Genomic DNA, 18,450 nt, shown 5'->3' with positions numbered 1-18,450 from the left:
AGTTTAAAAGTCATCTGTAGAACCCTCTGTTGAAGGCTATCTGAAATCTATTTGACTATGGCCATCCAATCAAAGCATCTGATCAGATTCATCTGACAAGATTTATTTCTAGAAAGACCATGCTGCCTTGGATTTCAGAAATAGGACGGTACTGTTTTTAGCAGCATTTTCATAATTTGCTCACCACTGAGCTCAGACTAGCCAGACTCTAGTCTAGTGTCCTTCCACTTTTGTAAAGAGGAACCACATTTATCACTCACCAGTCCTCCGGGACCATGCCAGACTCTTCTTGATTTAAAAAAAAAAAAGGTCAGCAGAGCTGCCAAAATTTCCCAAAGTTTCTTCAGTACCCTTGGATGTCTTGATTTCTTATCACTTTTGTGCTTCCCCCATATAAGCGGAGCAGAGTGCCACTCTCCACGCTCCTCAGTAGCTCCAAAGGGGAAGAGCCTGCCCCTTTGGTCATGCCCCTTAGGCCGTATGGCTTTGTTCTGTGGTGTGGAGGACTGCCTCTTGTAGGTAGAATGAGGGCCTCTTTCCAATGTGAGAATAGTCTTGGCGTCCAAACCAATGCCTGCTGAATTCTCGTGGGTCCTTCTGATGTCTCTCCACTAGCTATTTCTGTATAGTAAGAGTGCAGGGTCCTAAGTGTGTGAAAATAGAGGGCTTCAATTTTTCCTTCAGTGTGCATCATAAATTGCAGACTGAGGAATACTTTGAAGTGTATTTTGATGCCTCTTTCATTTTTAGTTGCTGATTTTAGTAGCTACTGTGGCACAGTATAAATGAGTAACTTCTGATCATAAAACTCAAATGTGTTATAAATGGAATTTTTTTTAAAACTTTTATCCTGTCCTGCAGGAAACGCATCCTTTGACCCATTCAGTAGTTTGAACGGTACAGCTAAGGATGATTTTTCAGAATTTGACAGCCTACGGACCTCTTCCAAAATTCCAGGTAAAAACCCCTCCCCCACGCACCTTTTTACAAAGGTGTATATACTACAGTGATCAGAAATATGATGAGATAGTTGTCTTGTCTTCAGTTAATCTGCTTGAAGAGGTGAAGATTGTTTTTATCCCAGGACAAGCAGGCATGATATTCTCACATGTGGGTGACGTCATCTACGGAGCCCCGGCGCGGACAGCTTTTCAAGCAAACTTGCTAGAAGTTTCAAGTTTGCACACTGCACCACGCATGTGCGTGCCTTCTGCCCACTAGAGGGCGCATCCCACCTCGTGGTCCTCAGTTCAAATTTTTCCGCGGAGCAAGAAAGCCCTGTGGATCTGAGCTCCAGTGTTTTTGCCTTCTAGCTGCCGCGTTTAGTTTGTTTATTGATCGGATTAATCGCGGTGCTGCTTTATTTATCGTCTTACAAAAAAAAAAAAAAAAAAAAATAATAATTGTTTTTCGTTGGGCTCCGGGGGCTCCCGGAAGCCTGAGCCGGGGAACGTCGGTCGTTCCCGGCCTTCTTCTTTTTCTCGTCGATGTCCCGTCCTGTTACGGGATTCAAGAAATGCAGCCGGTGTGAGAGACTACTCTCCATCACCGATCCTCACCGGTGGTGCATTGTCTGTCTTGGGCCCGAACATCCAACAGCCTCGTGTGATCGCTGTGCTACCTTCCAGAACAGGGCCCTCCGTCGCCGTAAGGCCAGAATGGCGGAATTGTTCGCCGTCGACGCGCCGCCCAAGGCCTCGACGTCGGCCCCGGCTTCGGCCCCGGCCTTGACCTCGGCCTCGGCGTCCTCGGGGGCCTCGGCGTCGCCTCGGCCCTCATCTTCGAAGCCGTCGTCATCGAAGCCAGCTTCGGGTAAGTCCTCTGTTCCATCCCCTTCAGCAAAGAAGCCATCCTCGAGTCAGGCCAAAGCGGGTGGGTCGACCCCGGCCCCGCATCGGACCTCGACTCCGCACACCCCGAGGGAATACTCGAGACCGAGGTCGCCCTCCAGGGAGTGTGCCCCGGACTCGGAACTCCCCACTTTCGTGGGGATTCCGGCCTTCCAGGATCTCCTTCGAGCCTTGATCTCATCGGAGCTGTCGGGAGCCCTGGAAGTGCTGCAGCGTGCTGCGGGCCCGGCGACGTCGACCTCGGCCGGGGCGCCCTCGGCCTCGGAGGCCCCGGTCTCGGCTCCCTCGACCTCGGGAGCCCCGGCCTCGGCGACCTCGGTCTCGGGTATTGCGGCCCCGTCCACCTCGGTCTCGGCCCCGCCCCGGACCTCGACCTCGGGGGAGCCTCCTGAGCGCAGTGTCCGCCCAAAAGAAAAGTTCCGCAGAGTGCGCCGACTTTCCTCCTCGGCTTCGGGATCTTCCCCGGACGCCTCGCCCTCGAGGCGACCTCGGACGAGGCGCCGATCGAGGAAGCCTAAGCGACCCCGGGGCTCGCCTCGGCGCGATCGTTCCTCGTCGTTCGGGGGGCGAGGCGCTGCAGGTGTCGGAGTTGCGCCTCGATAATCCGAGGCTCCTCCGCTCACCTCGGGGAAAGTCTTCCCGCGCCGCCTCGCCGAGGAAACGGGAGAGGACCCCACGGACCCCGGGATCCTCCCCCAGGGACTCCCCTAGGAGGATGATTTCACCCTCCCCCTCGAGGGCCGTGGAGAGAGGATCCTGGGATTCAGGATCGGTTAGGAATCCTCAGTATTCCCATGAGGCCTCCCCCCGCTCCTCGGTGGGACGGTCGAGAACCCCGTCCCCCCAGGCTAGGCCGTCCTCCTTCTCATCTTTTGTCCAGGACATGGCCCAAGCCCTGGGGATTGACCTGATGGTAGGTTCCAAATATTCCAAAGAATTTCTAGAGGAACAGGACCTTCCCACTCCCCCTAGAGAGGTACCTAGACTCCCTCTCAACAGTGTCCTCCTGCAGACCTGGCTGAAGAACTTGTCGAGCCCTCTTACAGGCACGTCTGTCCCGTCAAAAATGGAATCAAAGTATAGGACGATTCCCCCGAAAGGGTTTGATAAGGCGCAGCTCTCCCACCAGTCCCTCCTGGTGGAATCTGCCCTTAAAAAATCACAGCCCTCACGGGTTTCTGCGGCGGTTCCACCCGGCAGGGAGGGGCGGACCCTGGACAAGTTTGGCCGTCGCCTCTATTCAAACACTCTGATGGCCACCAGAGTTCTAAATTACTCCTTCACCTTTTCCTCCTACTTGCGTGGGATGGTGAAGGACCTTCCTCAATATCGGAACTCGTTACCGGACTCCAAAAGAGCAGGATTCGATAAGTTTATGTCCAACCTGTCTCAATTGCGGTTGTACCTTTTCCATTCAGTGTACGACACCTTTGAGCTGGTTTCGAGGGTGTCGGCCCTCGCAGTGGCCATGCGCCGCTTGGCCTGGCTTCGCACCCTCGACATGGACCCAAACCTGCAGGAACGTCTTGCAGACCTGCCCTGTGTGGGGTCCGAGTTATTTGACGAGTCTTTGGAGGCGGCGACCAAACGGTTGTCGGAACAGGAACGCTCTTTAGCATCCCTGGTCCGCCCCAAACCTAGGCCCCCGCCACAGAAACCTTTCCGGCCTCCGCCGCGCCGGTACCCCCAGAAGTCGACCCCGTCCTTCTCAAGACCGCCTCCGAGACGTTCGTCTCAACGAGGCAGAGGGGGACAAACCCAAGCCCCGGCGCAGGGCCCTCCTAAGCCCGCGCCTTCCTTTTGACGGGCTGAGCGGACGGGGCGGGTTCCCCTCCGCACCTTCACCAGAACCCCTTCCTATCGGGGGGCGTCTTCGGTCCTTCCGGAAGGCATGGACCGCGATTACCTCAGACGCTTGGGTGCTCCGGATCGTCTCCGAAGGCTACTCGCTCAATTTTGTGTCCTCACCACCGGACAGTCCCCCAAGTTTAGCCTGGTGCAACCGGTCGCAACTACCGACCCTTCTGACCGAAGCCAAAGCTCTCCTGAAGCTTCGGGCGGTCGAGCCGGTCCCCAAGGACCAGTGGGGGACGGGATTTTACTCCCGTTACTTTTTGGTCCCAAAAAAGACCGGGGACATGCGCCCCATACTCGACCTCAGGAAGCTCAACAAATGCCTGGCCAGGGAGAAATTTCGAATGCTATCTCTCCCGGTCTTGTATCCTCTCTTGGAGGAAGGGGACTGGATGTGCTCCCTCGACCTGAAGGAAGCATATACCCATGTCCCGGTGCACCCCACCTGCCGAAAATTCTTACGATTCCAGGTGGGAGACCTACACCTCCAGTACAGAGTCCTGCCCTTCGGCCTGGCCGCGTCCCCACGAGTATTCACGAAGTGCATGGTAGTAGTGGCGGCAGCCCTGAGGTCTCGCGGGCTCCACGTGTTCCCTTACCTGGACGACTGGCTCATCAAAGCCCCGACCAGGGAGGAGGTTATCTCAGCGACCCGACAGTCTATTGCCTTCCTGCAAACCCTCGGATTCGAGATAAACTTTCCAAAGTCTCAGTTGAGGCCGGCTCAGTCTCTTCAATTCATAGGTGCGGTGCTGGACACGGTGCGCCTGCGCTCCTACCTTCCGACCCAACGGTTGGAAGTCTTGGTACGGATGAGCCGCCAGGTCTCTCAACTACCAAGGGTGTCGGCCAAGCGCATGATGATGCTGCTCGGCCATATGGCCTCGACGGTACACGTCACGCCATTTGCGAGGCTGCATCTGAGGATCCCTCAGTATACACTCGCATCACAATGGCGCCAGGAGTGCGATCCGGAGTCGCGCCTCATTTCGGTGACTCCGCTTTTGCGGAAATCGCTAAGTTGGTGGACAGACTCTTCAAATCTGTCCACGGGACTAATGTTTCGCACTCCCCCATTTCGCAAGGTTCTGACCACGGACTCCTCGGACTACGCGTGGGGAGCCCACCTCGACGGTCTTCGCACACAGGGCCTGTGGTCGGCGGAGGACCGTCGCTGTCACATCAACGTGCTAGAGCTTCGGGCCATCTTCCTAGCACTTCGAGCCTTCGTTCACGTAGTACAGGACCAGGTGGTCCTCGTCCGCACGGACAACCAAGTAGCAATGTACTATGTGAACAAACAGGGGGGAACGGGGTCGTGGCCCCTCTGCTCCGAGGCCCTTCGCCTCTGGGAGTGGGCGGCCTCCCGGAACATCTTCCTCCGGGCGGTCTACATCCAGGGGGAACTGAATTGTCTGGCGGACAAACTCAGTCGACTCCTGCAACCCCACGAGTGGACTCTACACTCAGCAGTTCTGCACGAGGTCTTCGCTCGCTGGGGAACGCCACAGGTAGATCTGTTCGCCTCTCCGGAGGCACACAAACTACCACTATATTGTTCTCGGATGTACTCGCGGGATCGTCTGGAGGCGGATGCCTTCCTTCTCGATTGGGACGGGAAGTTCCTCTATGCATTCCCTCCTTTCCCTCTGATCATGCGAACGTTGGTACACCTCAGATCGTCCACGGCCACGATGATTCTCATAGCTCCTCGGTGGCCGCGTCAGAACTGGTTCTCCCTACTGCTCCAACTCAGCGCCAGGGAACCCCTTCTTCTGCCTGTCGGTCCTTCTCTGCTATCTCAGAATCAAGGATCCATGTTACATCCCAATCTGCAGTCATTGCACCTGACAGCTTGGTTTCTTGTTCCCTGACCCCTCCGGACCTGTCTCAATCAGTGAGGGAAGTGCTGGAAGCCTCCCGCAAGATCTCGACGAGGCTTTGCTATTCGCAGAAATGGACCAGGTTTTCCACCTGGTGCTCTTCTTTCCTCCTGGACCCGGTATCGGCCCCGGTACCCTCGGTTCTGGACTACTTATTCCATTTGTCGCGCTCTGGCCTGAAAACCACTTCGGTGCGTGTCCATCTTAGTGCGATTTCCGCCTTCCACCAACACCTGGATGGACGCCCTCTGTCTCTCCATCCCTTGGTGACACGCTTCATGAAAGGATTACTCAGGGTTTGTCCCCCGCTCAAACCTCCCCCAGTCGTATGGAATTTGAATGTGGTTTTAGCTCAACTGATGAAACCACCCTTTGAGCCACTCAACAAGTCCCTCTTGAAATTTCTGACTTGGAAGGTGGTGTTTCTGATTGCCCTCACCTCCGCTAGGCGGATTGGGGAACTACAAGCCTTGGTTGCGGACCCACCCTTCACCGTATTCCATCATGACAAGGTGGTCCTCCGCACCCATCCTAAGTTTGTCCCGAAGGTTGTTTCTGATTTCCACCTCAATCAGTCCATTGTCCTTCCTGTGTTCTTCCCTAAGCCCCACTCCCATCCTGGCGAGACGGCGCTTCACACGCTTGACTGTAAGAGGGCGTTGGCATTTTACCTTCAACGCACCAAGTCCCATCGGAAGGTCCCGCAATTATTCTTGTCCTTCGATCCCAATCGATTAGGGCACCCAGTTTCCAAGCGCACTCTGTCTAACTGGTTGGCGGCGTGCATCTCCCTTTGCTATACTCAGGCTGGCCTTCCTCCCCCGGGTCGAGTCACGGGGCACAAGGTCCGAGCAATGGCAGCTTCGATAGCCTTCCTCCGTTCCACCCCGATGGAAGACATATGTAAGGCTGCCACTTGGTCTTCGGTTCATACATTCACCTCTCACTACTGTCTGGACACTCTGTCCAGGAGTGACGGCCGGTTTGGCCAGTCAGTTTTACAAAATCTGTTTTCTTAAAATTGCCATCCTCCCACCTGCCCTTTTTGGTTTGGCTTGGAGGTCACCCACATGTGAGAATATCATGCCTGCTTGTCCTGGGATAAAGCACAGTTACTTACCGTAACAGGTGTTATCCAGGGACAGCAGGCATATATTCTCACAACCCGCCCACCTCCCCGGGGATGGCTTCTAAGCTAGTTATGGAACTGAGGACCACGAGGTGGGATGCGCCCTCTAGTGGGCAGAAGGCACGCACATGCGTGGTGCAGTGTGCAAACTTGAAACTTCTAGCAAGTTTGCTTGAAAAGCTGTCCGCGCCGGGGCTCCGTAGATGACGTCACCCACATGTGAGAATATATGCCTGCTGTCCCTGGATAACACCTGTTACGGTAAGTAACTGTGCTTTCTTTGCCCATAACTGCTTTCAGCTTAGTAAGACAGCTTTCGACTTAGCTAGACCAGCCCCTGCTGGGGCTAATAAGTGTCATGAGCATTTTATTTCCTAGTTCTTTCTTCTGTGGCATTGCCAGACCCAAGTAGTGCTGAATAGATACACATAACAGACAGTACGTGCTCTGTAGAGCTTGTGATTTTTTTGCAAGACTAATAACATTTGAGGAAATTAGAAACATGGTTAAAATTGTAAAGGGAAAACCTCAAATGTGTATTTTTAGATGAATCCGAATGATCTACCCTCTGAAAATCAGGGAGCAGAGATTAGTGTGCCTCACTTACTGGGGATGTTCCCCCCCTCCCCCCCACACACACATATGTATAGCATTCAAAGCATCGTCTAAGATGCAAATCTATTTCATGCATATTTATTGTGGATATCCTGAAAACCTGACCTGGCTCTAGCTCTCGAGGACCGGAATTGCCTACCCCAGTTTGACCGGTTTTGCGATTGATCGGATTTCCCAACCCAATGCACAAAATTGCTGGCCATGTGTTTCTCAGAGCGCTCGCTCATTTTCTGATCCAGCCGTGCAAATTACTCCATTAATATTAAAATCCCATGCAAACTATCCCACCGATCAATGCCCTAAAATCCCAAACAAAATTGCAATTGCTCCTACCGACCCAAAATAGCCGACTGCTGCAGACCTGTCAGTAGACAGGTCTGCCTGGTTTGTTTTGTTTTGGGTTTTTTTCCATTTTTTTTTTTTATGGTGCCATGAACGAACACCATGAAACCCCTCCCCCCTCCAACAGCAGAGAAAATAGAAGGGATGCCTGCTTCCTCCTGCCTGGCCGAATACCCTTGTGCCATGTTCCCACCTCCCCCAGTGCTACCGACTCCTCTTAATCCCCCCCTTTCCCAAAAATAGGCAGAAAGGATGCCCACTCCTTCCTGCTACTCAGAACACCCTTGTGCCATGCCCCTCCCCTATGCCAGGCCCCTGAGCCACCGTGTCCTGTTCCCCCCCATTGAACCCCAAAAAATGTCAGTATTTTTTTGAAAAGTTGGAAGGAGGAAGCCTGCCCTGAGGTTCAGCTTCAGGCCCACCAGTCCATAATGGCCGGCCTTCCCCTCCCCAGTGCGGGCTTCCTGCTTCCAACTTTTCAAAAAGGGATGGGGGTGGGGCGTCCGGTGGCAGAAGGAAGTGGTCATCCCTCTTGCCATTTTTTTTTTATTTGGGGGAGGGAAGGTGGCTCGGTGGTGCCTGGTGCAAGGGGGGGGGCACGGCACGTGGTTGTTCTGCATGGCAGGAGGGAGTGCCATTAAACAAACAAGAAAAAGAAGCTCTAACAGCAGTGACAGAAGGCTGCTTCTCCTGTCCCTGCTGTTAGGGCTCTGCACATATGTCAATCACTCACTGAGATTGATCTGTTGGGTTTGCATGCAAATGATTTATATAGGAGGTTTACACTTTCGTTCTTCACCATACTGTACACACAAAATATAATCTTACTAATACATTATGATAACCACAAAATTCAACTACACAAAGCACGTTCTTTTTCCCCTCCCAGGGTTCATCTCGCCCACCACCTGTACTGCCATATCCAACATTTCTCCCCTCCCTCTCTTATCACCTCCACCATATGCAGCATCTTTCACCCCTGCCCACCAGCCCTATACCCAACATTTCTCCTTGTATCACCTCTCTCCAACACCATACCACATCTCTCCCTTCATTGCCTCCACTACCATGTCCAACATTCCTCCCTCTCTCCCACCATGCTGCCCACAGCTAGTCCGGAAGCCTTCCCTCTGAGAAACTTTTTTTCCCCTCTTAAAGTCTGATCCTAGTAGTCTTATCACCACTTCCACGACGCCCCTCTTGCATCCCTTTGCATCCTTCACCACCATCACCACATCCAACATTTCTCCCTCTCATCCCCATGCATCTGTACCTCGCTGCTCTCTCAGTACCATAGTCAATAATTCTCTCTCCCTCCCTATGCCCAACAATTCTCTTTATTTCCCCATGTGCATCATCTCTTTCCTTCACTCCCTCCATTCTTCTATTCTATATCCGAAGTTAATGCTCCCCTCTCTCCTTCCATTCTGTGTCCCATGTTAATGCCCCCTTCCTTCCTTCTTTCTTTCCATTCATCCTTTGTCCAAAGTTTGTCCCAAAGTGCCCCTCCTTCTCCTTCCCTCCCTCTCTTCTGTGTCCCAAGTTCATACCTCCTTCCTGTGGGTGTTTACCTGTTCTGGCTGGCTCCCTCCTCCCAGCTACGCATCTCTTCAGAAAGTTCTTACACATAGCCTGAGGCTGACCCGGAAGCCTAGAGGTAAGGCTTCCAGGTCAGCTGTAGGCAGCATGTAGGAGCTGCTGTTCGTGGCTTTGTGAAGAGAAGTGCGGCTGGGAAGAGGGACTGCCTGTAATGTAAATAAAAATTTCTGTGTGGCCCAGTTCAACACAGCCCGTGGCCTGGTACTGGTCTGTGGCCCGGTGGTTGTAGACCCCTGCTTTAAATCATAGGCATTGTCTGCCCTGCAGTGATCAAGCTGTTGCAGTATAATTTTCTATTTGTACGTCCTGTAGTTACAGACTGTGGTGTCTTTAGAAATCGAAGCACCAGGTGGCTAATTTCCTGCAGTGGTAAAGATCAGACTAGTGATCTCACTAGCAAGGGAGGAAGCTGGGATGTGTTAACTTAAAAGCAAAACAGAAATATCGGTAAGATGATTGAAACAAACATGCGGGTTTCTAAAAAAATATATTTGAGGAAAGAAAAGATTTGAGCCTGACAGGTTGTAAGATGAGACATTTTTTTGTTTTAAGAAAGCTGAAAACCTGAACTATTGAGCAGTAAAACATTTTCATAGTCCAGCTTGCCTGGGGCACCTTAAGAGACCGGTCTGTAGAGTTCAATATTTTCTCTTTTTTTAAATTTGCTCTTAGCTGAATCAACTCACAGTGGCATGACAAGCCCTGACCTCTTCAATTCTCAGCCTGTGAACATGGCCTCAAGCAAGCAGACTTCAGCTCGAAAAACCCCCGAGTCTTTTCTTGGCCCCAATGCGGCACTAGTTAATCTGGATTCTTTGGTAACGAAACCATCTCAGCCCACCCCTTCCTTGAATCCATTTTTAATTCCAGGTATGGTGCACTCTCCCACTTTCTAGTTCCTTCTGGTTTCTCAGTTTGATTTTTCCTTCCTTTTCTAGGTGCAAGAATCTTTTTATTTTTTTTAAATTTATGGGACATATGAACTGAGCTCTTCTAAATTTGTGCACCCTTGTCTTCTAGCACAATTATAGGATGTATGTAATGTCTCATCATCCGGAGGGATGGGGGGTGTAATAGGTACCTATCACTGCTCAGAACTGCATCTAAACACAGGGTTGGGCAATGCTGGTTCTTGAGTGCTACAAGCCAGTCAGGTGTTCAGGCTATCCATATTGAATATGCATGGGACTTATTTATTTACCACCTGTGAGTTACTGTGGGGCACTTGCACTGCCTTCATTGTATGTTCACTGGATATCCTGAAAAACTGCCTGGCTTTTTGTGGCTTTTGATGACTGAAGATAAAGAGCAAAGATTGGATAAGCAGTTATCTCTGCCTACTGCAAACAGGAAGAACTCTGCTGGCTTGACTAAACAAAGCAGTAAATGCTTAAAAATTCATTAGCCGGAGGATCAAGATGGCTGCTGAATGTCTAAGCTGAGCGTCACGCGTTGGTGAGCTCTTTACTTACTTTCGGACTCCTCAGTGAATTTACCATAGGATGCCCAAGCGGAGGGGTCGGAGCACGGCTGGGGCCTCACGGAGCTCTGTCGGACCCAGGTTGGGTAATATTGAGGAGCTGTTCCATCGCATGCAGGGCTCCCTACAGTCGGAAGCGGTCCCGCTAGAGACGCCCCGAACGGGCAGAACGGAGGCGATCTCTCTGGGACTTGAGACCACGCTAAGCCCCGACACAAGGGTTCCGCCCCCACGCCCTCAGGTTACCAGCTCCCCGTGGGCGGAGGAACTCTCCAAAGAGGGAGTATGTTCTGCCCTGGAGGCCGTTGCGAATCATGGAGGGAGTAGGGATCCAGACTCTACATTTTCAAGAGAGTCTGTATGAAGAAACTGAGGAGTCGACAGCAAAGGAGAGCGGACAGATCCAGGAGAGTGCTCAACAGGCAGTTTCACCAGTGGGAGAAGAGTCTGCAGCCTACTCTTTTCATCTTCAGAGACCCCATGAGGTAACACTTGAAACTATCAGGGACCTGGTTGCCAATATTCCTAATTTGTTAAAACCTCAATTAAATCAAATAGAAGAAAAAATAAAACATCATGATAAAGATATACAAGATGTATAAAAGGAAACAACAGAGCTTAGAAAAGAGTTTGTCAGCATTAACCAGGAGTCATTTAAGTCCAAACAAATTTATGAAACATTAATTAAGGATAACACCAATCTTAGAAGAAAGTTAGAGTCCTTGGAAAACTTTTCCTGTGGAAATAATCTAAGATTGGTAAATTTTCCTAAGGTCTTAATGATTACACCTCGGGAGATGCTGAAAAGATACATGATGGAAATTTTGGGTTTGTCTAAAAATATGATACCACCATTTACACAAGTTTACTATCTTCCTATTAATCAACGGAAACAACAGCAAGAGGTTGAACAGGAAAATTTGGATGTGTCCACCATATTGGAATCCTCGAATACTGAAAAGGCAGTCCCAGCAACCCTATTATTAACAGTGGCATTGGCCCCGGACAAAAACTGGTTACTGAGACTTTTCTTTAAAAATAAACTGAAAATATTCTTAGGAATGCAGATACAAATGTATCCTGATCTTGCCAGAGAAACCCAGAGGCGTCGTAAAGAATTTCTATAATTAAAGCAAGGGGTGTTGGCCCTAGGGGCAACTTTTTATTTACGTCACCCATGTAAATGCATAGTGTATTATTATTCTCAGAAATTTGTCTTCTTTGATCCTTCCCAGCTGGTGACCTTCCTGTCGCTGTCTCGCTTGGACAAAGAAAAGGACGATAAGATCTAGCCCTAGGTAGGAAGTTATTAGGGAGCTCTGAGCTCAGCTTAGATTAATCCTAGCATTCTTTGTTCCCTTTCTTAATTTAAACTGTCCCTTGTACATCTAGATCCTCAAAGTGGACTTGAGTAAAAAATTTAAGTAACATAATGGAGTTTTCTTTTTGAAAATATGGATATGTATTATTCATTTGCTTCTTTGTATTTTGGACTTAAATATGATATACATGGTTATGTATCCTTAAACTTAAATTTTTACTTTCTGTACAAGTTTATACTTGATAATCAATTATAAAATGATAAATAAATAAAAAATAAAAAAAAAATTCATTAGCCTCTGCAAATTGGATTCACTGTGAGACATATTTCAGGGCACTGTTAACACCCATATAGGAACTAGAGGAAAACACATGTTCATGTGGCACTTAAAAATTGCAGACGTAATATAATCCCAGTCTGAGAAGAACAGGCCCTTTTCCCCAACGCATCCAGGAATACAGGGAGAGTTCCACCCACGGTCTTCCTGTTCAGCCTTGCAAATTGCCTGTTTGTTATAAATTCTTCACATGTCTCGGAGGCAAATACTTTTCAGCTTGTGAAATTAAGTAGAACCAGAGTTCATTCTTTTCCAAATATTGCAGTGGGTGATTAAAGAAAACTTCCTATAACTGTCACTAGCGTGAAGGCTTCTGCCAGAAATGGCCTCCCCTAGTGGGGTCAGGGTTAATGAGCATTTTTAAAAACACTCTTTGCTGAGTATTCTGGTTTCACTCCTTTAAGGTGGTTTGCCCACATAGAGAGACCATTAAAGGGAGGTCTTTTATCGATATTAGGGCAATGCTTTTGCCACATTACAATTAAGAAGGCATTTAAGTGTAACATTTCCAAAGCCACTTCCGAGTTCTCCACGTGCTGTACAACAGTGGTCTCAAACTCACGGCCCATGAGGTACTATTTTGAGGCCCTCGGTATAACGAATGATTTGTTATGAAAAACTTGTGCTTTAGTGTCCGGCGGTCGCAGTAACCTCATGCAAGCGCTTTCCTACGTCTGTACGTGATTGTGAAGTGGATTCCAATTGCATGCAGACGCAGGAAAGCGCTTGCGTGAGGTTACAGCAGTGAGGCGGGCAACGTTCCAGAATATAAGGTAACCATTGGAGGCAGTGCAGTTTGTGCATGTGTCCAGTCCTGGAGGAGGTGAGAGCTGAAGGCAGTTGTTTTCCCTAAAGAATCATTCTTTATAATACTGAGGGCCTCAAAATAGTTGATCCAAAATCTTGTCTCTTGCAATTGATAGTTTTTCACTTTCTGCATGTTGCACTGCTTTCAGCTCTGTAAAGCTGAAATGATCAGAAGCAATAAAGGAAAGATTTATAAACTATAACGAGTTTTACCTCATGCAAAATTGTCATTTCTTTAATAAGACATTAACTATTTGTTCTGCGGCCCTCCCAGGTGCCTACAAATCCAAAATGTGGCCCTGCAAAGGGTTTGAGTTTGAGACCGCTGCTGTACAATGTCTTTTTTTTTTTTAATTAATTTTTTTTCATATAACAACAAGTGTATCATAAAAATTCATACAATTACCTTAAGTATACACTTGATATCTCCATAACATACTGTACATACAACATATCTTATATATTCTTACTACAATTTTAGACATCATATAAAATTTAATAATTTTATCAACTATTAATCAATTATGAATCCCTTTCCCTCCCCTTATTTTGTTAGTTGCACACAATATAACAACTATTATGATAATTTATTTATATTTTATGATAAAGAGAATAAACCTACCCCCCCTCCTTTATCAAGTATCTTATTATGGGAAAAAATTATATCAATCATTACAAAAATCTGTTAATGGTCCCCAAATCTTCTTAAACTTATCGATATATCCTTTTTGTGTTGCAAATGTACGCTCCATCTTATATATATGGCAAACTGAATTCCACCAAAAGTTGTAATTTAATCTGTCATAATTCTTCCAATTGTATGTTATTTGTTGAACTGCTACTCCAGTCAATATAAATAAAATGTCTTAACATGTTGAGCTTTCTACAGATATAAAATAATTTGCATGGTTGAAAATGTATAAACTATCCAAAAAAAGCTCAAACAGCTAGCCTGCTAAGTCGTGCTCACTCGGCCACCAGTTTAAGCAAACCAGAGAGTAGGAAAAGCCTCGGTCATAATCAGGAGTCATACAGAAGAATCCTCTGATCTCTCCAAACTCCCTGGCATGAAAACCTCCCTCTGGTTATGCTTCTTTCTCAGTTTAGAGTGTACCAAAACAATTAACCATTTAGAGCAGGGGTGGCCAACCTGCGGCCCCGGTCGAGGGCGATGCAGCGTTTTCCTCTGCTGCCCCCGGGTGTTTACCATTTTGCCGGCTCCCTCCCCTGTCTTGCTGCAACATTTGCGCATTTGTGCGGCCCCAGAAACATTTTTTTCAGCCAATGCGGGCCAGGGAAGCCAAAAGGTTGGACACTCCTGATTTAGAGTGTCTTATGAAATTTTGTATTTTTTCAGCTTTGTTCAGAGTCTTTCTTAAATTTCAAAAACATGCACAATTAATCGCGGTGCTGATCATAGCATTCCTACAACCTTCATTTCATTAGTAGGCTAGCTCTGTTTCAGCATTTTGTTTTGGATACTTTGTTCGCCCTACTACCCCAATATATTGTTGAAAATGTATAAAAGACAGAAAACTCCAGACAGGCCATTCAGGCCTTTATCTGATTGAAACCCCTGGCTTTTCTAACCATGCGCAATTTAAGAAAAATCAGAAAATTCTTCAGCAAAGAGCAATATAGGCTAGTAGTCCAATCCCTAGTACTAGGTCTATTGGACTGTTGAAACATACTCTATCTGCCTTGCCCTGCAACAATGATAAAACAACTACAGACAATTCAAAACACTGCACTCAGATTAATCTACTCACTGAGAAAATTTGACCATGTCACCGCGGCCTACCTGGACTCACACTGATTGCCAATGCAAGCACGAATTCAATTCAAACTATACTGTCTATTATTCAAAGCAATAAATGGCACAGCCCCCAATTACCTAAACAACCGCCTGTACCAAAACACCACCACTAGGCAAAGAAGAACTAAGACCCCTTTTACCTACCCCCCACTCAAAGGCATCCAGCGCAAGAAGATATTTGACAGTCTGCTGGCGATGCATGCAGCGAAACTGGACCAACTATCTCCAACCTGCTGATAACAACAAACGACTACAAATATTTTCGCAAAGAAATCAAAACCCACCTATTCAAAAAATTTATACAGATGGCTTAACCCCAACCAGACCCCCCTCAACGCAACTCCCCCCTCCACCAGTTCCCTTCTCTTTAGCCTCAAGCATGTCAACTGCTTCCCTAACGGTATATATACTGGATCTGCACTATTTCCTATTTGTACAGCATCTTGTAGCTCTTGAAATATACAGCTCCATTATTCTTGTAACTTCTCCTGGAAATGACCAGAATTCTCTCTGTAATTATCCTGGAAATGTCCAGTTGTCTCTTTTGTAATCCGCCCAGAACTGCAAGGTTGAGGCGGAATAGAAATCAGTAATGTAATGTAATGTAATCTTTTCTGCAGATCATTTTTTCAGAGTATTATCATCCATGTTTCATTTTCTTCAGACTGCTGATGAATGCTTTCTAAATTTGCCTTTTATCTTTCTTGATCTCTCTTTTTCCTTGTTTGGGCTTCATAGCTTTATGGAATATTGAACTCTTGCATAGCCATCTAGCTTTTTCCTTAGAGCTTTGTTTTTCTTTTCCCCAGAAGATTTATGTTGAGCATATGTAGAATGACAAATTAGAGCAAATGTGAGCTGATATGTGTGTTTGGTTTCTCTAATATACAGGGGATTTTGTTCAGGTTGCTTGAACTATTTGATGCTGTCTGGATCTAGAATGCTGGTTGTAAGCAGAAAGGTCAGATTTCTTTCGTTTGGCTAACATAAATATTGCTTAATTTTGTTCTAGGAGCTGCTCCAGCAGCACCACCACCGGTCAATCCCTTCCAGGTGAACCAGCCTCAGCCTCTCACACTAAATCAGCTGCGATCAAGTCCCATGATGGGAATGAGCCCAGCCTTCAACACTGTGCCACCGGTGAGCGTCGAACCAGTACCACACTCTTCCATAGCACCTCTAGAGGTGGGACTGGCACAAGTACCAACCATGAGCAACATGGCCAAAATGGGTCAGGGCATGAATGTGAACATGATGGGCTCAAAGTCCCAGCCCCTCCACAGTACATCGGTTTCACCTGCTGCCTCTCATTCTATGAATACAACTAACCCATTCCTCCTCTGAAGATTCAAACGCTTCTGAGCTGATTGTTGATGACGATCGCTGTTGGATGGAGAAGTTACATAAGAGACTTGCTGTACGTTTTTAAGTTTACAGCTTGAGCTTGGGAGAGCCACCTGCATGATGAGCTGAAATGTGGTTAATTTAGGGTGGCTCTGTACTTTGACATGTCGGTTGTGGCATGAGCATTAAGACTTCACCAAAGTTCAGTGATGCCCCTTTATATACCATGGCACTGTTGATTGCCATTTTATCCTTCTTTCTAGAAAATTTGCCATTCAACTTTTTTTCTCCCACCCATGCTTATCTTTAGAAACACCAGATCTGTTGGATCCTCCTATGAACTCGGCCTATATTATTTGTCTCATGCAACTCATTCAGTCGTCATAAGCACCTTTTCAGGCTGTTGATGTTTTTTCACACAACCATATGCAAGTTAACCTGTTGGCTCGCCTTTAGTTTTTAGGAATACACAAATTTGAGTGTCCAAGACTTAAAAAAAAAAAAAAGCCACACCATGCAAGATTCTTGCCATATATATGTAAAAGTGAAAACAATTATTTAATGAAATGCGTGTAGGGATGTTGTGCTCCTGAGGTACACTATAGGTTCAGAAGTTGTTTGAGGAGCCTTCCATGACTGATACACTGTCTTCAGCCTTACCCTTGTCTTGTAGCCTGTGTGTGTTACTTGCTCTGGTGTTTACACTTTTCTTACTTATTAGGTTTAAAGAAATGTGCTACAGGACAACTTTTAATTAATATCCTAGGGCAAGCTTTAAACTAATTCAAGCATATCCTTGCTGTATGCAGTTATTGTATACCTTTGCACAATTTCGTTTAGCAGTTTCATATTTTGGGTTTTCAGAATTTACTGAAGTCATTTTTGCTAATAATTTTTATAATGCGGTTCTTATTTAACTGTCAGGTTTTGATAGAATTTTATCACGTCAGACTGAAGTTTTTATTAAGATATATATTATATAGAAAAGTCAGTTTTTAATTTTATGCCCATTTATTTATGGTTTTAGGCGCCTTGTTTGTGTAAATGGATTTTTAAAAAGGGAAAATGAACACTAAACCTTTTTCATGAAGAATTTGTAATAAAGACGATGACAGTTCCTTTTGCATAGCGTTTGGGAGTGGGGTGTATTTTACCTTCCCCTCTTTGTTTTAACCTACCTGGACAGATATTTCTCACCTATTTTCTTCCTTCATGGTTTCCTGAATTTCTAAAAGGCCCTTTACTGTATGAATTGTTTTAAAAAATAAATTGGCTTTGTTCAAAGCACAGCGTGCGCAATTTACAGTTTCAGAAGTTAACCTGCTGACACTCTGCTCTTTACTGTGTTGGTGTCATTACAGGATTTTGTAAAACAACCTGTTCACCCAGCTGGCAAGAAGGCTGGTATATCCTTCCTCGCTCATAATTCCACACATTCCCAGGAGAAACTAACTTTCTAATCCCGGGCTTATAGTCCTCGTATTTCATTAGCACATACAAGAATGTTTTTTGGTTTTTTTCCCCCCCAATTGCCTCATCCAGGAGCTCCATGCCCTGATGTAGTCCTGGAGAAACTGGAGGGCATGAGATGGCTTCTAGAACTGTTTCCCTAGTTGTTGAAAACTAAATGTCATAATGTTGTACCAAAGTACAACCCATATATAAGAAGCATGTACACTTCTGACCTTTTCAAGACTGTGCTGAAGCGCTGCTTCAGTGAGCCAAGCCAGTAAAAGGCCTTTTTTTGTAAAGCAACTTTCAGTGTATATGATTTCTGAAAATGACGACATGTACTTTGTTCAGTTTTTTAAAAAAATATTTCAAGATAATAACAGGTAGGATGCCATCACTGTGTGAAATGTTTTTGTGGGTTGAGTTTTTACTGGTCTGTCAGGAAGGGGAAGTGGATCAGCGCTAACACGATGAATGCTTGCAAATGCATTGCCCAAGACGCAGCGCCGACGGTATGCTGCTGAATAATGTATTTGCTGTTAGTGTTGGAGTTTACAGAAAGGAGGTAAAAATACTAATGAATTGATATTTAGCATAAGGTAGAAATGTATACTGCTTAAA

The 18,450-nt window shown here is 46.9% G+C and overlaps 1 protein-coding gene across 4 annotated transcripts in view; it reads left to right on the top strand.

Annotated features, from left to right (window-relative positions):
• EPN2 (epsin 2) overlaps positions 1-17,501 on the top strand; it is an 89,376-nt gene extending 71,875 nt beyond the window's left edge. For 2 of the 4 annotated variants that reach the window (XM_033963731.1, XM_033963732.1), the window contains 3 exons: positions 862-957; positions 9,945-10,142; positions 16,046-17,501. In XM_033963731.1, coding sequence (XP_033819622.1) covers positions 862-957; positions 9,945-10,142; positions 16,046-16,377 — 626 coding nt within the window. In that variant the 3' untranslated portion in view covers positions 16,378-17,501. The remainder of the gene's footprint in view (positions 1-861; positions 958-9,944; positions 10,143-16,045) is intronic. The other 2 variants (XM_033963734.1, XM_033963733.1) reach the window with 1 other exon arrangement.
• The last annotated feature ends 949 nt before the right edge of the window (positions 17,502-18,450 follow it).

This window comes from Geotrypetes seraphini, chromosome 11 (assembly GCF_902459505.1).
Source record: "Geotrypetes seraphini chromosome 11, aGeoSer1.1, whole genome shotgun sequence".
Taxonomy (NCBI): Eukaryota; Metazoa; Chordata; class Amphibia; order Gymnophiona; family Dermophiidae; genus Geotrypetes; species Geotrypetes seraphini.
Note: the sequence above shows the minus strand (reverse complement) of the source record. Positions and strands in the feature narration are given on the sequence as shown.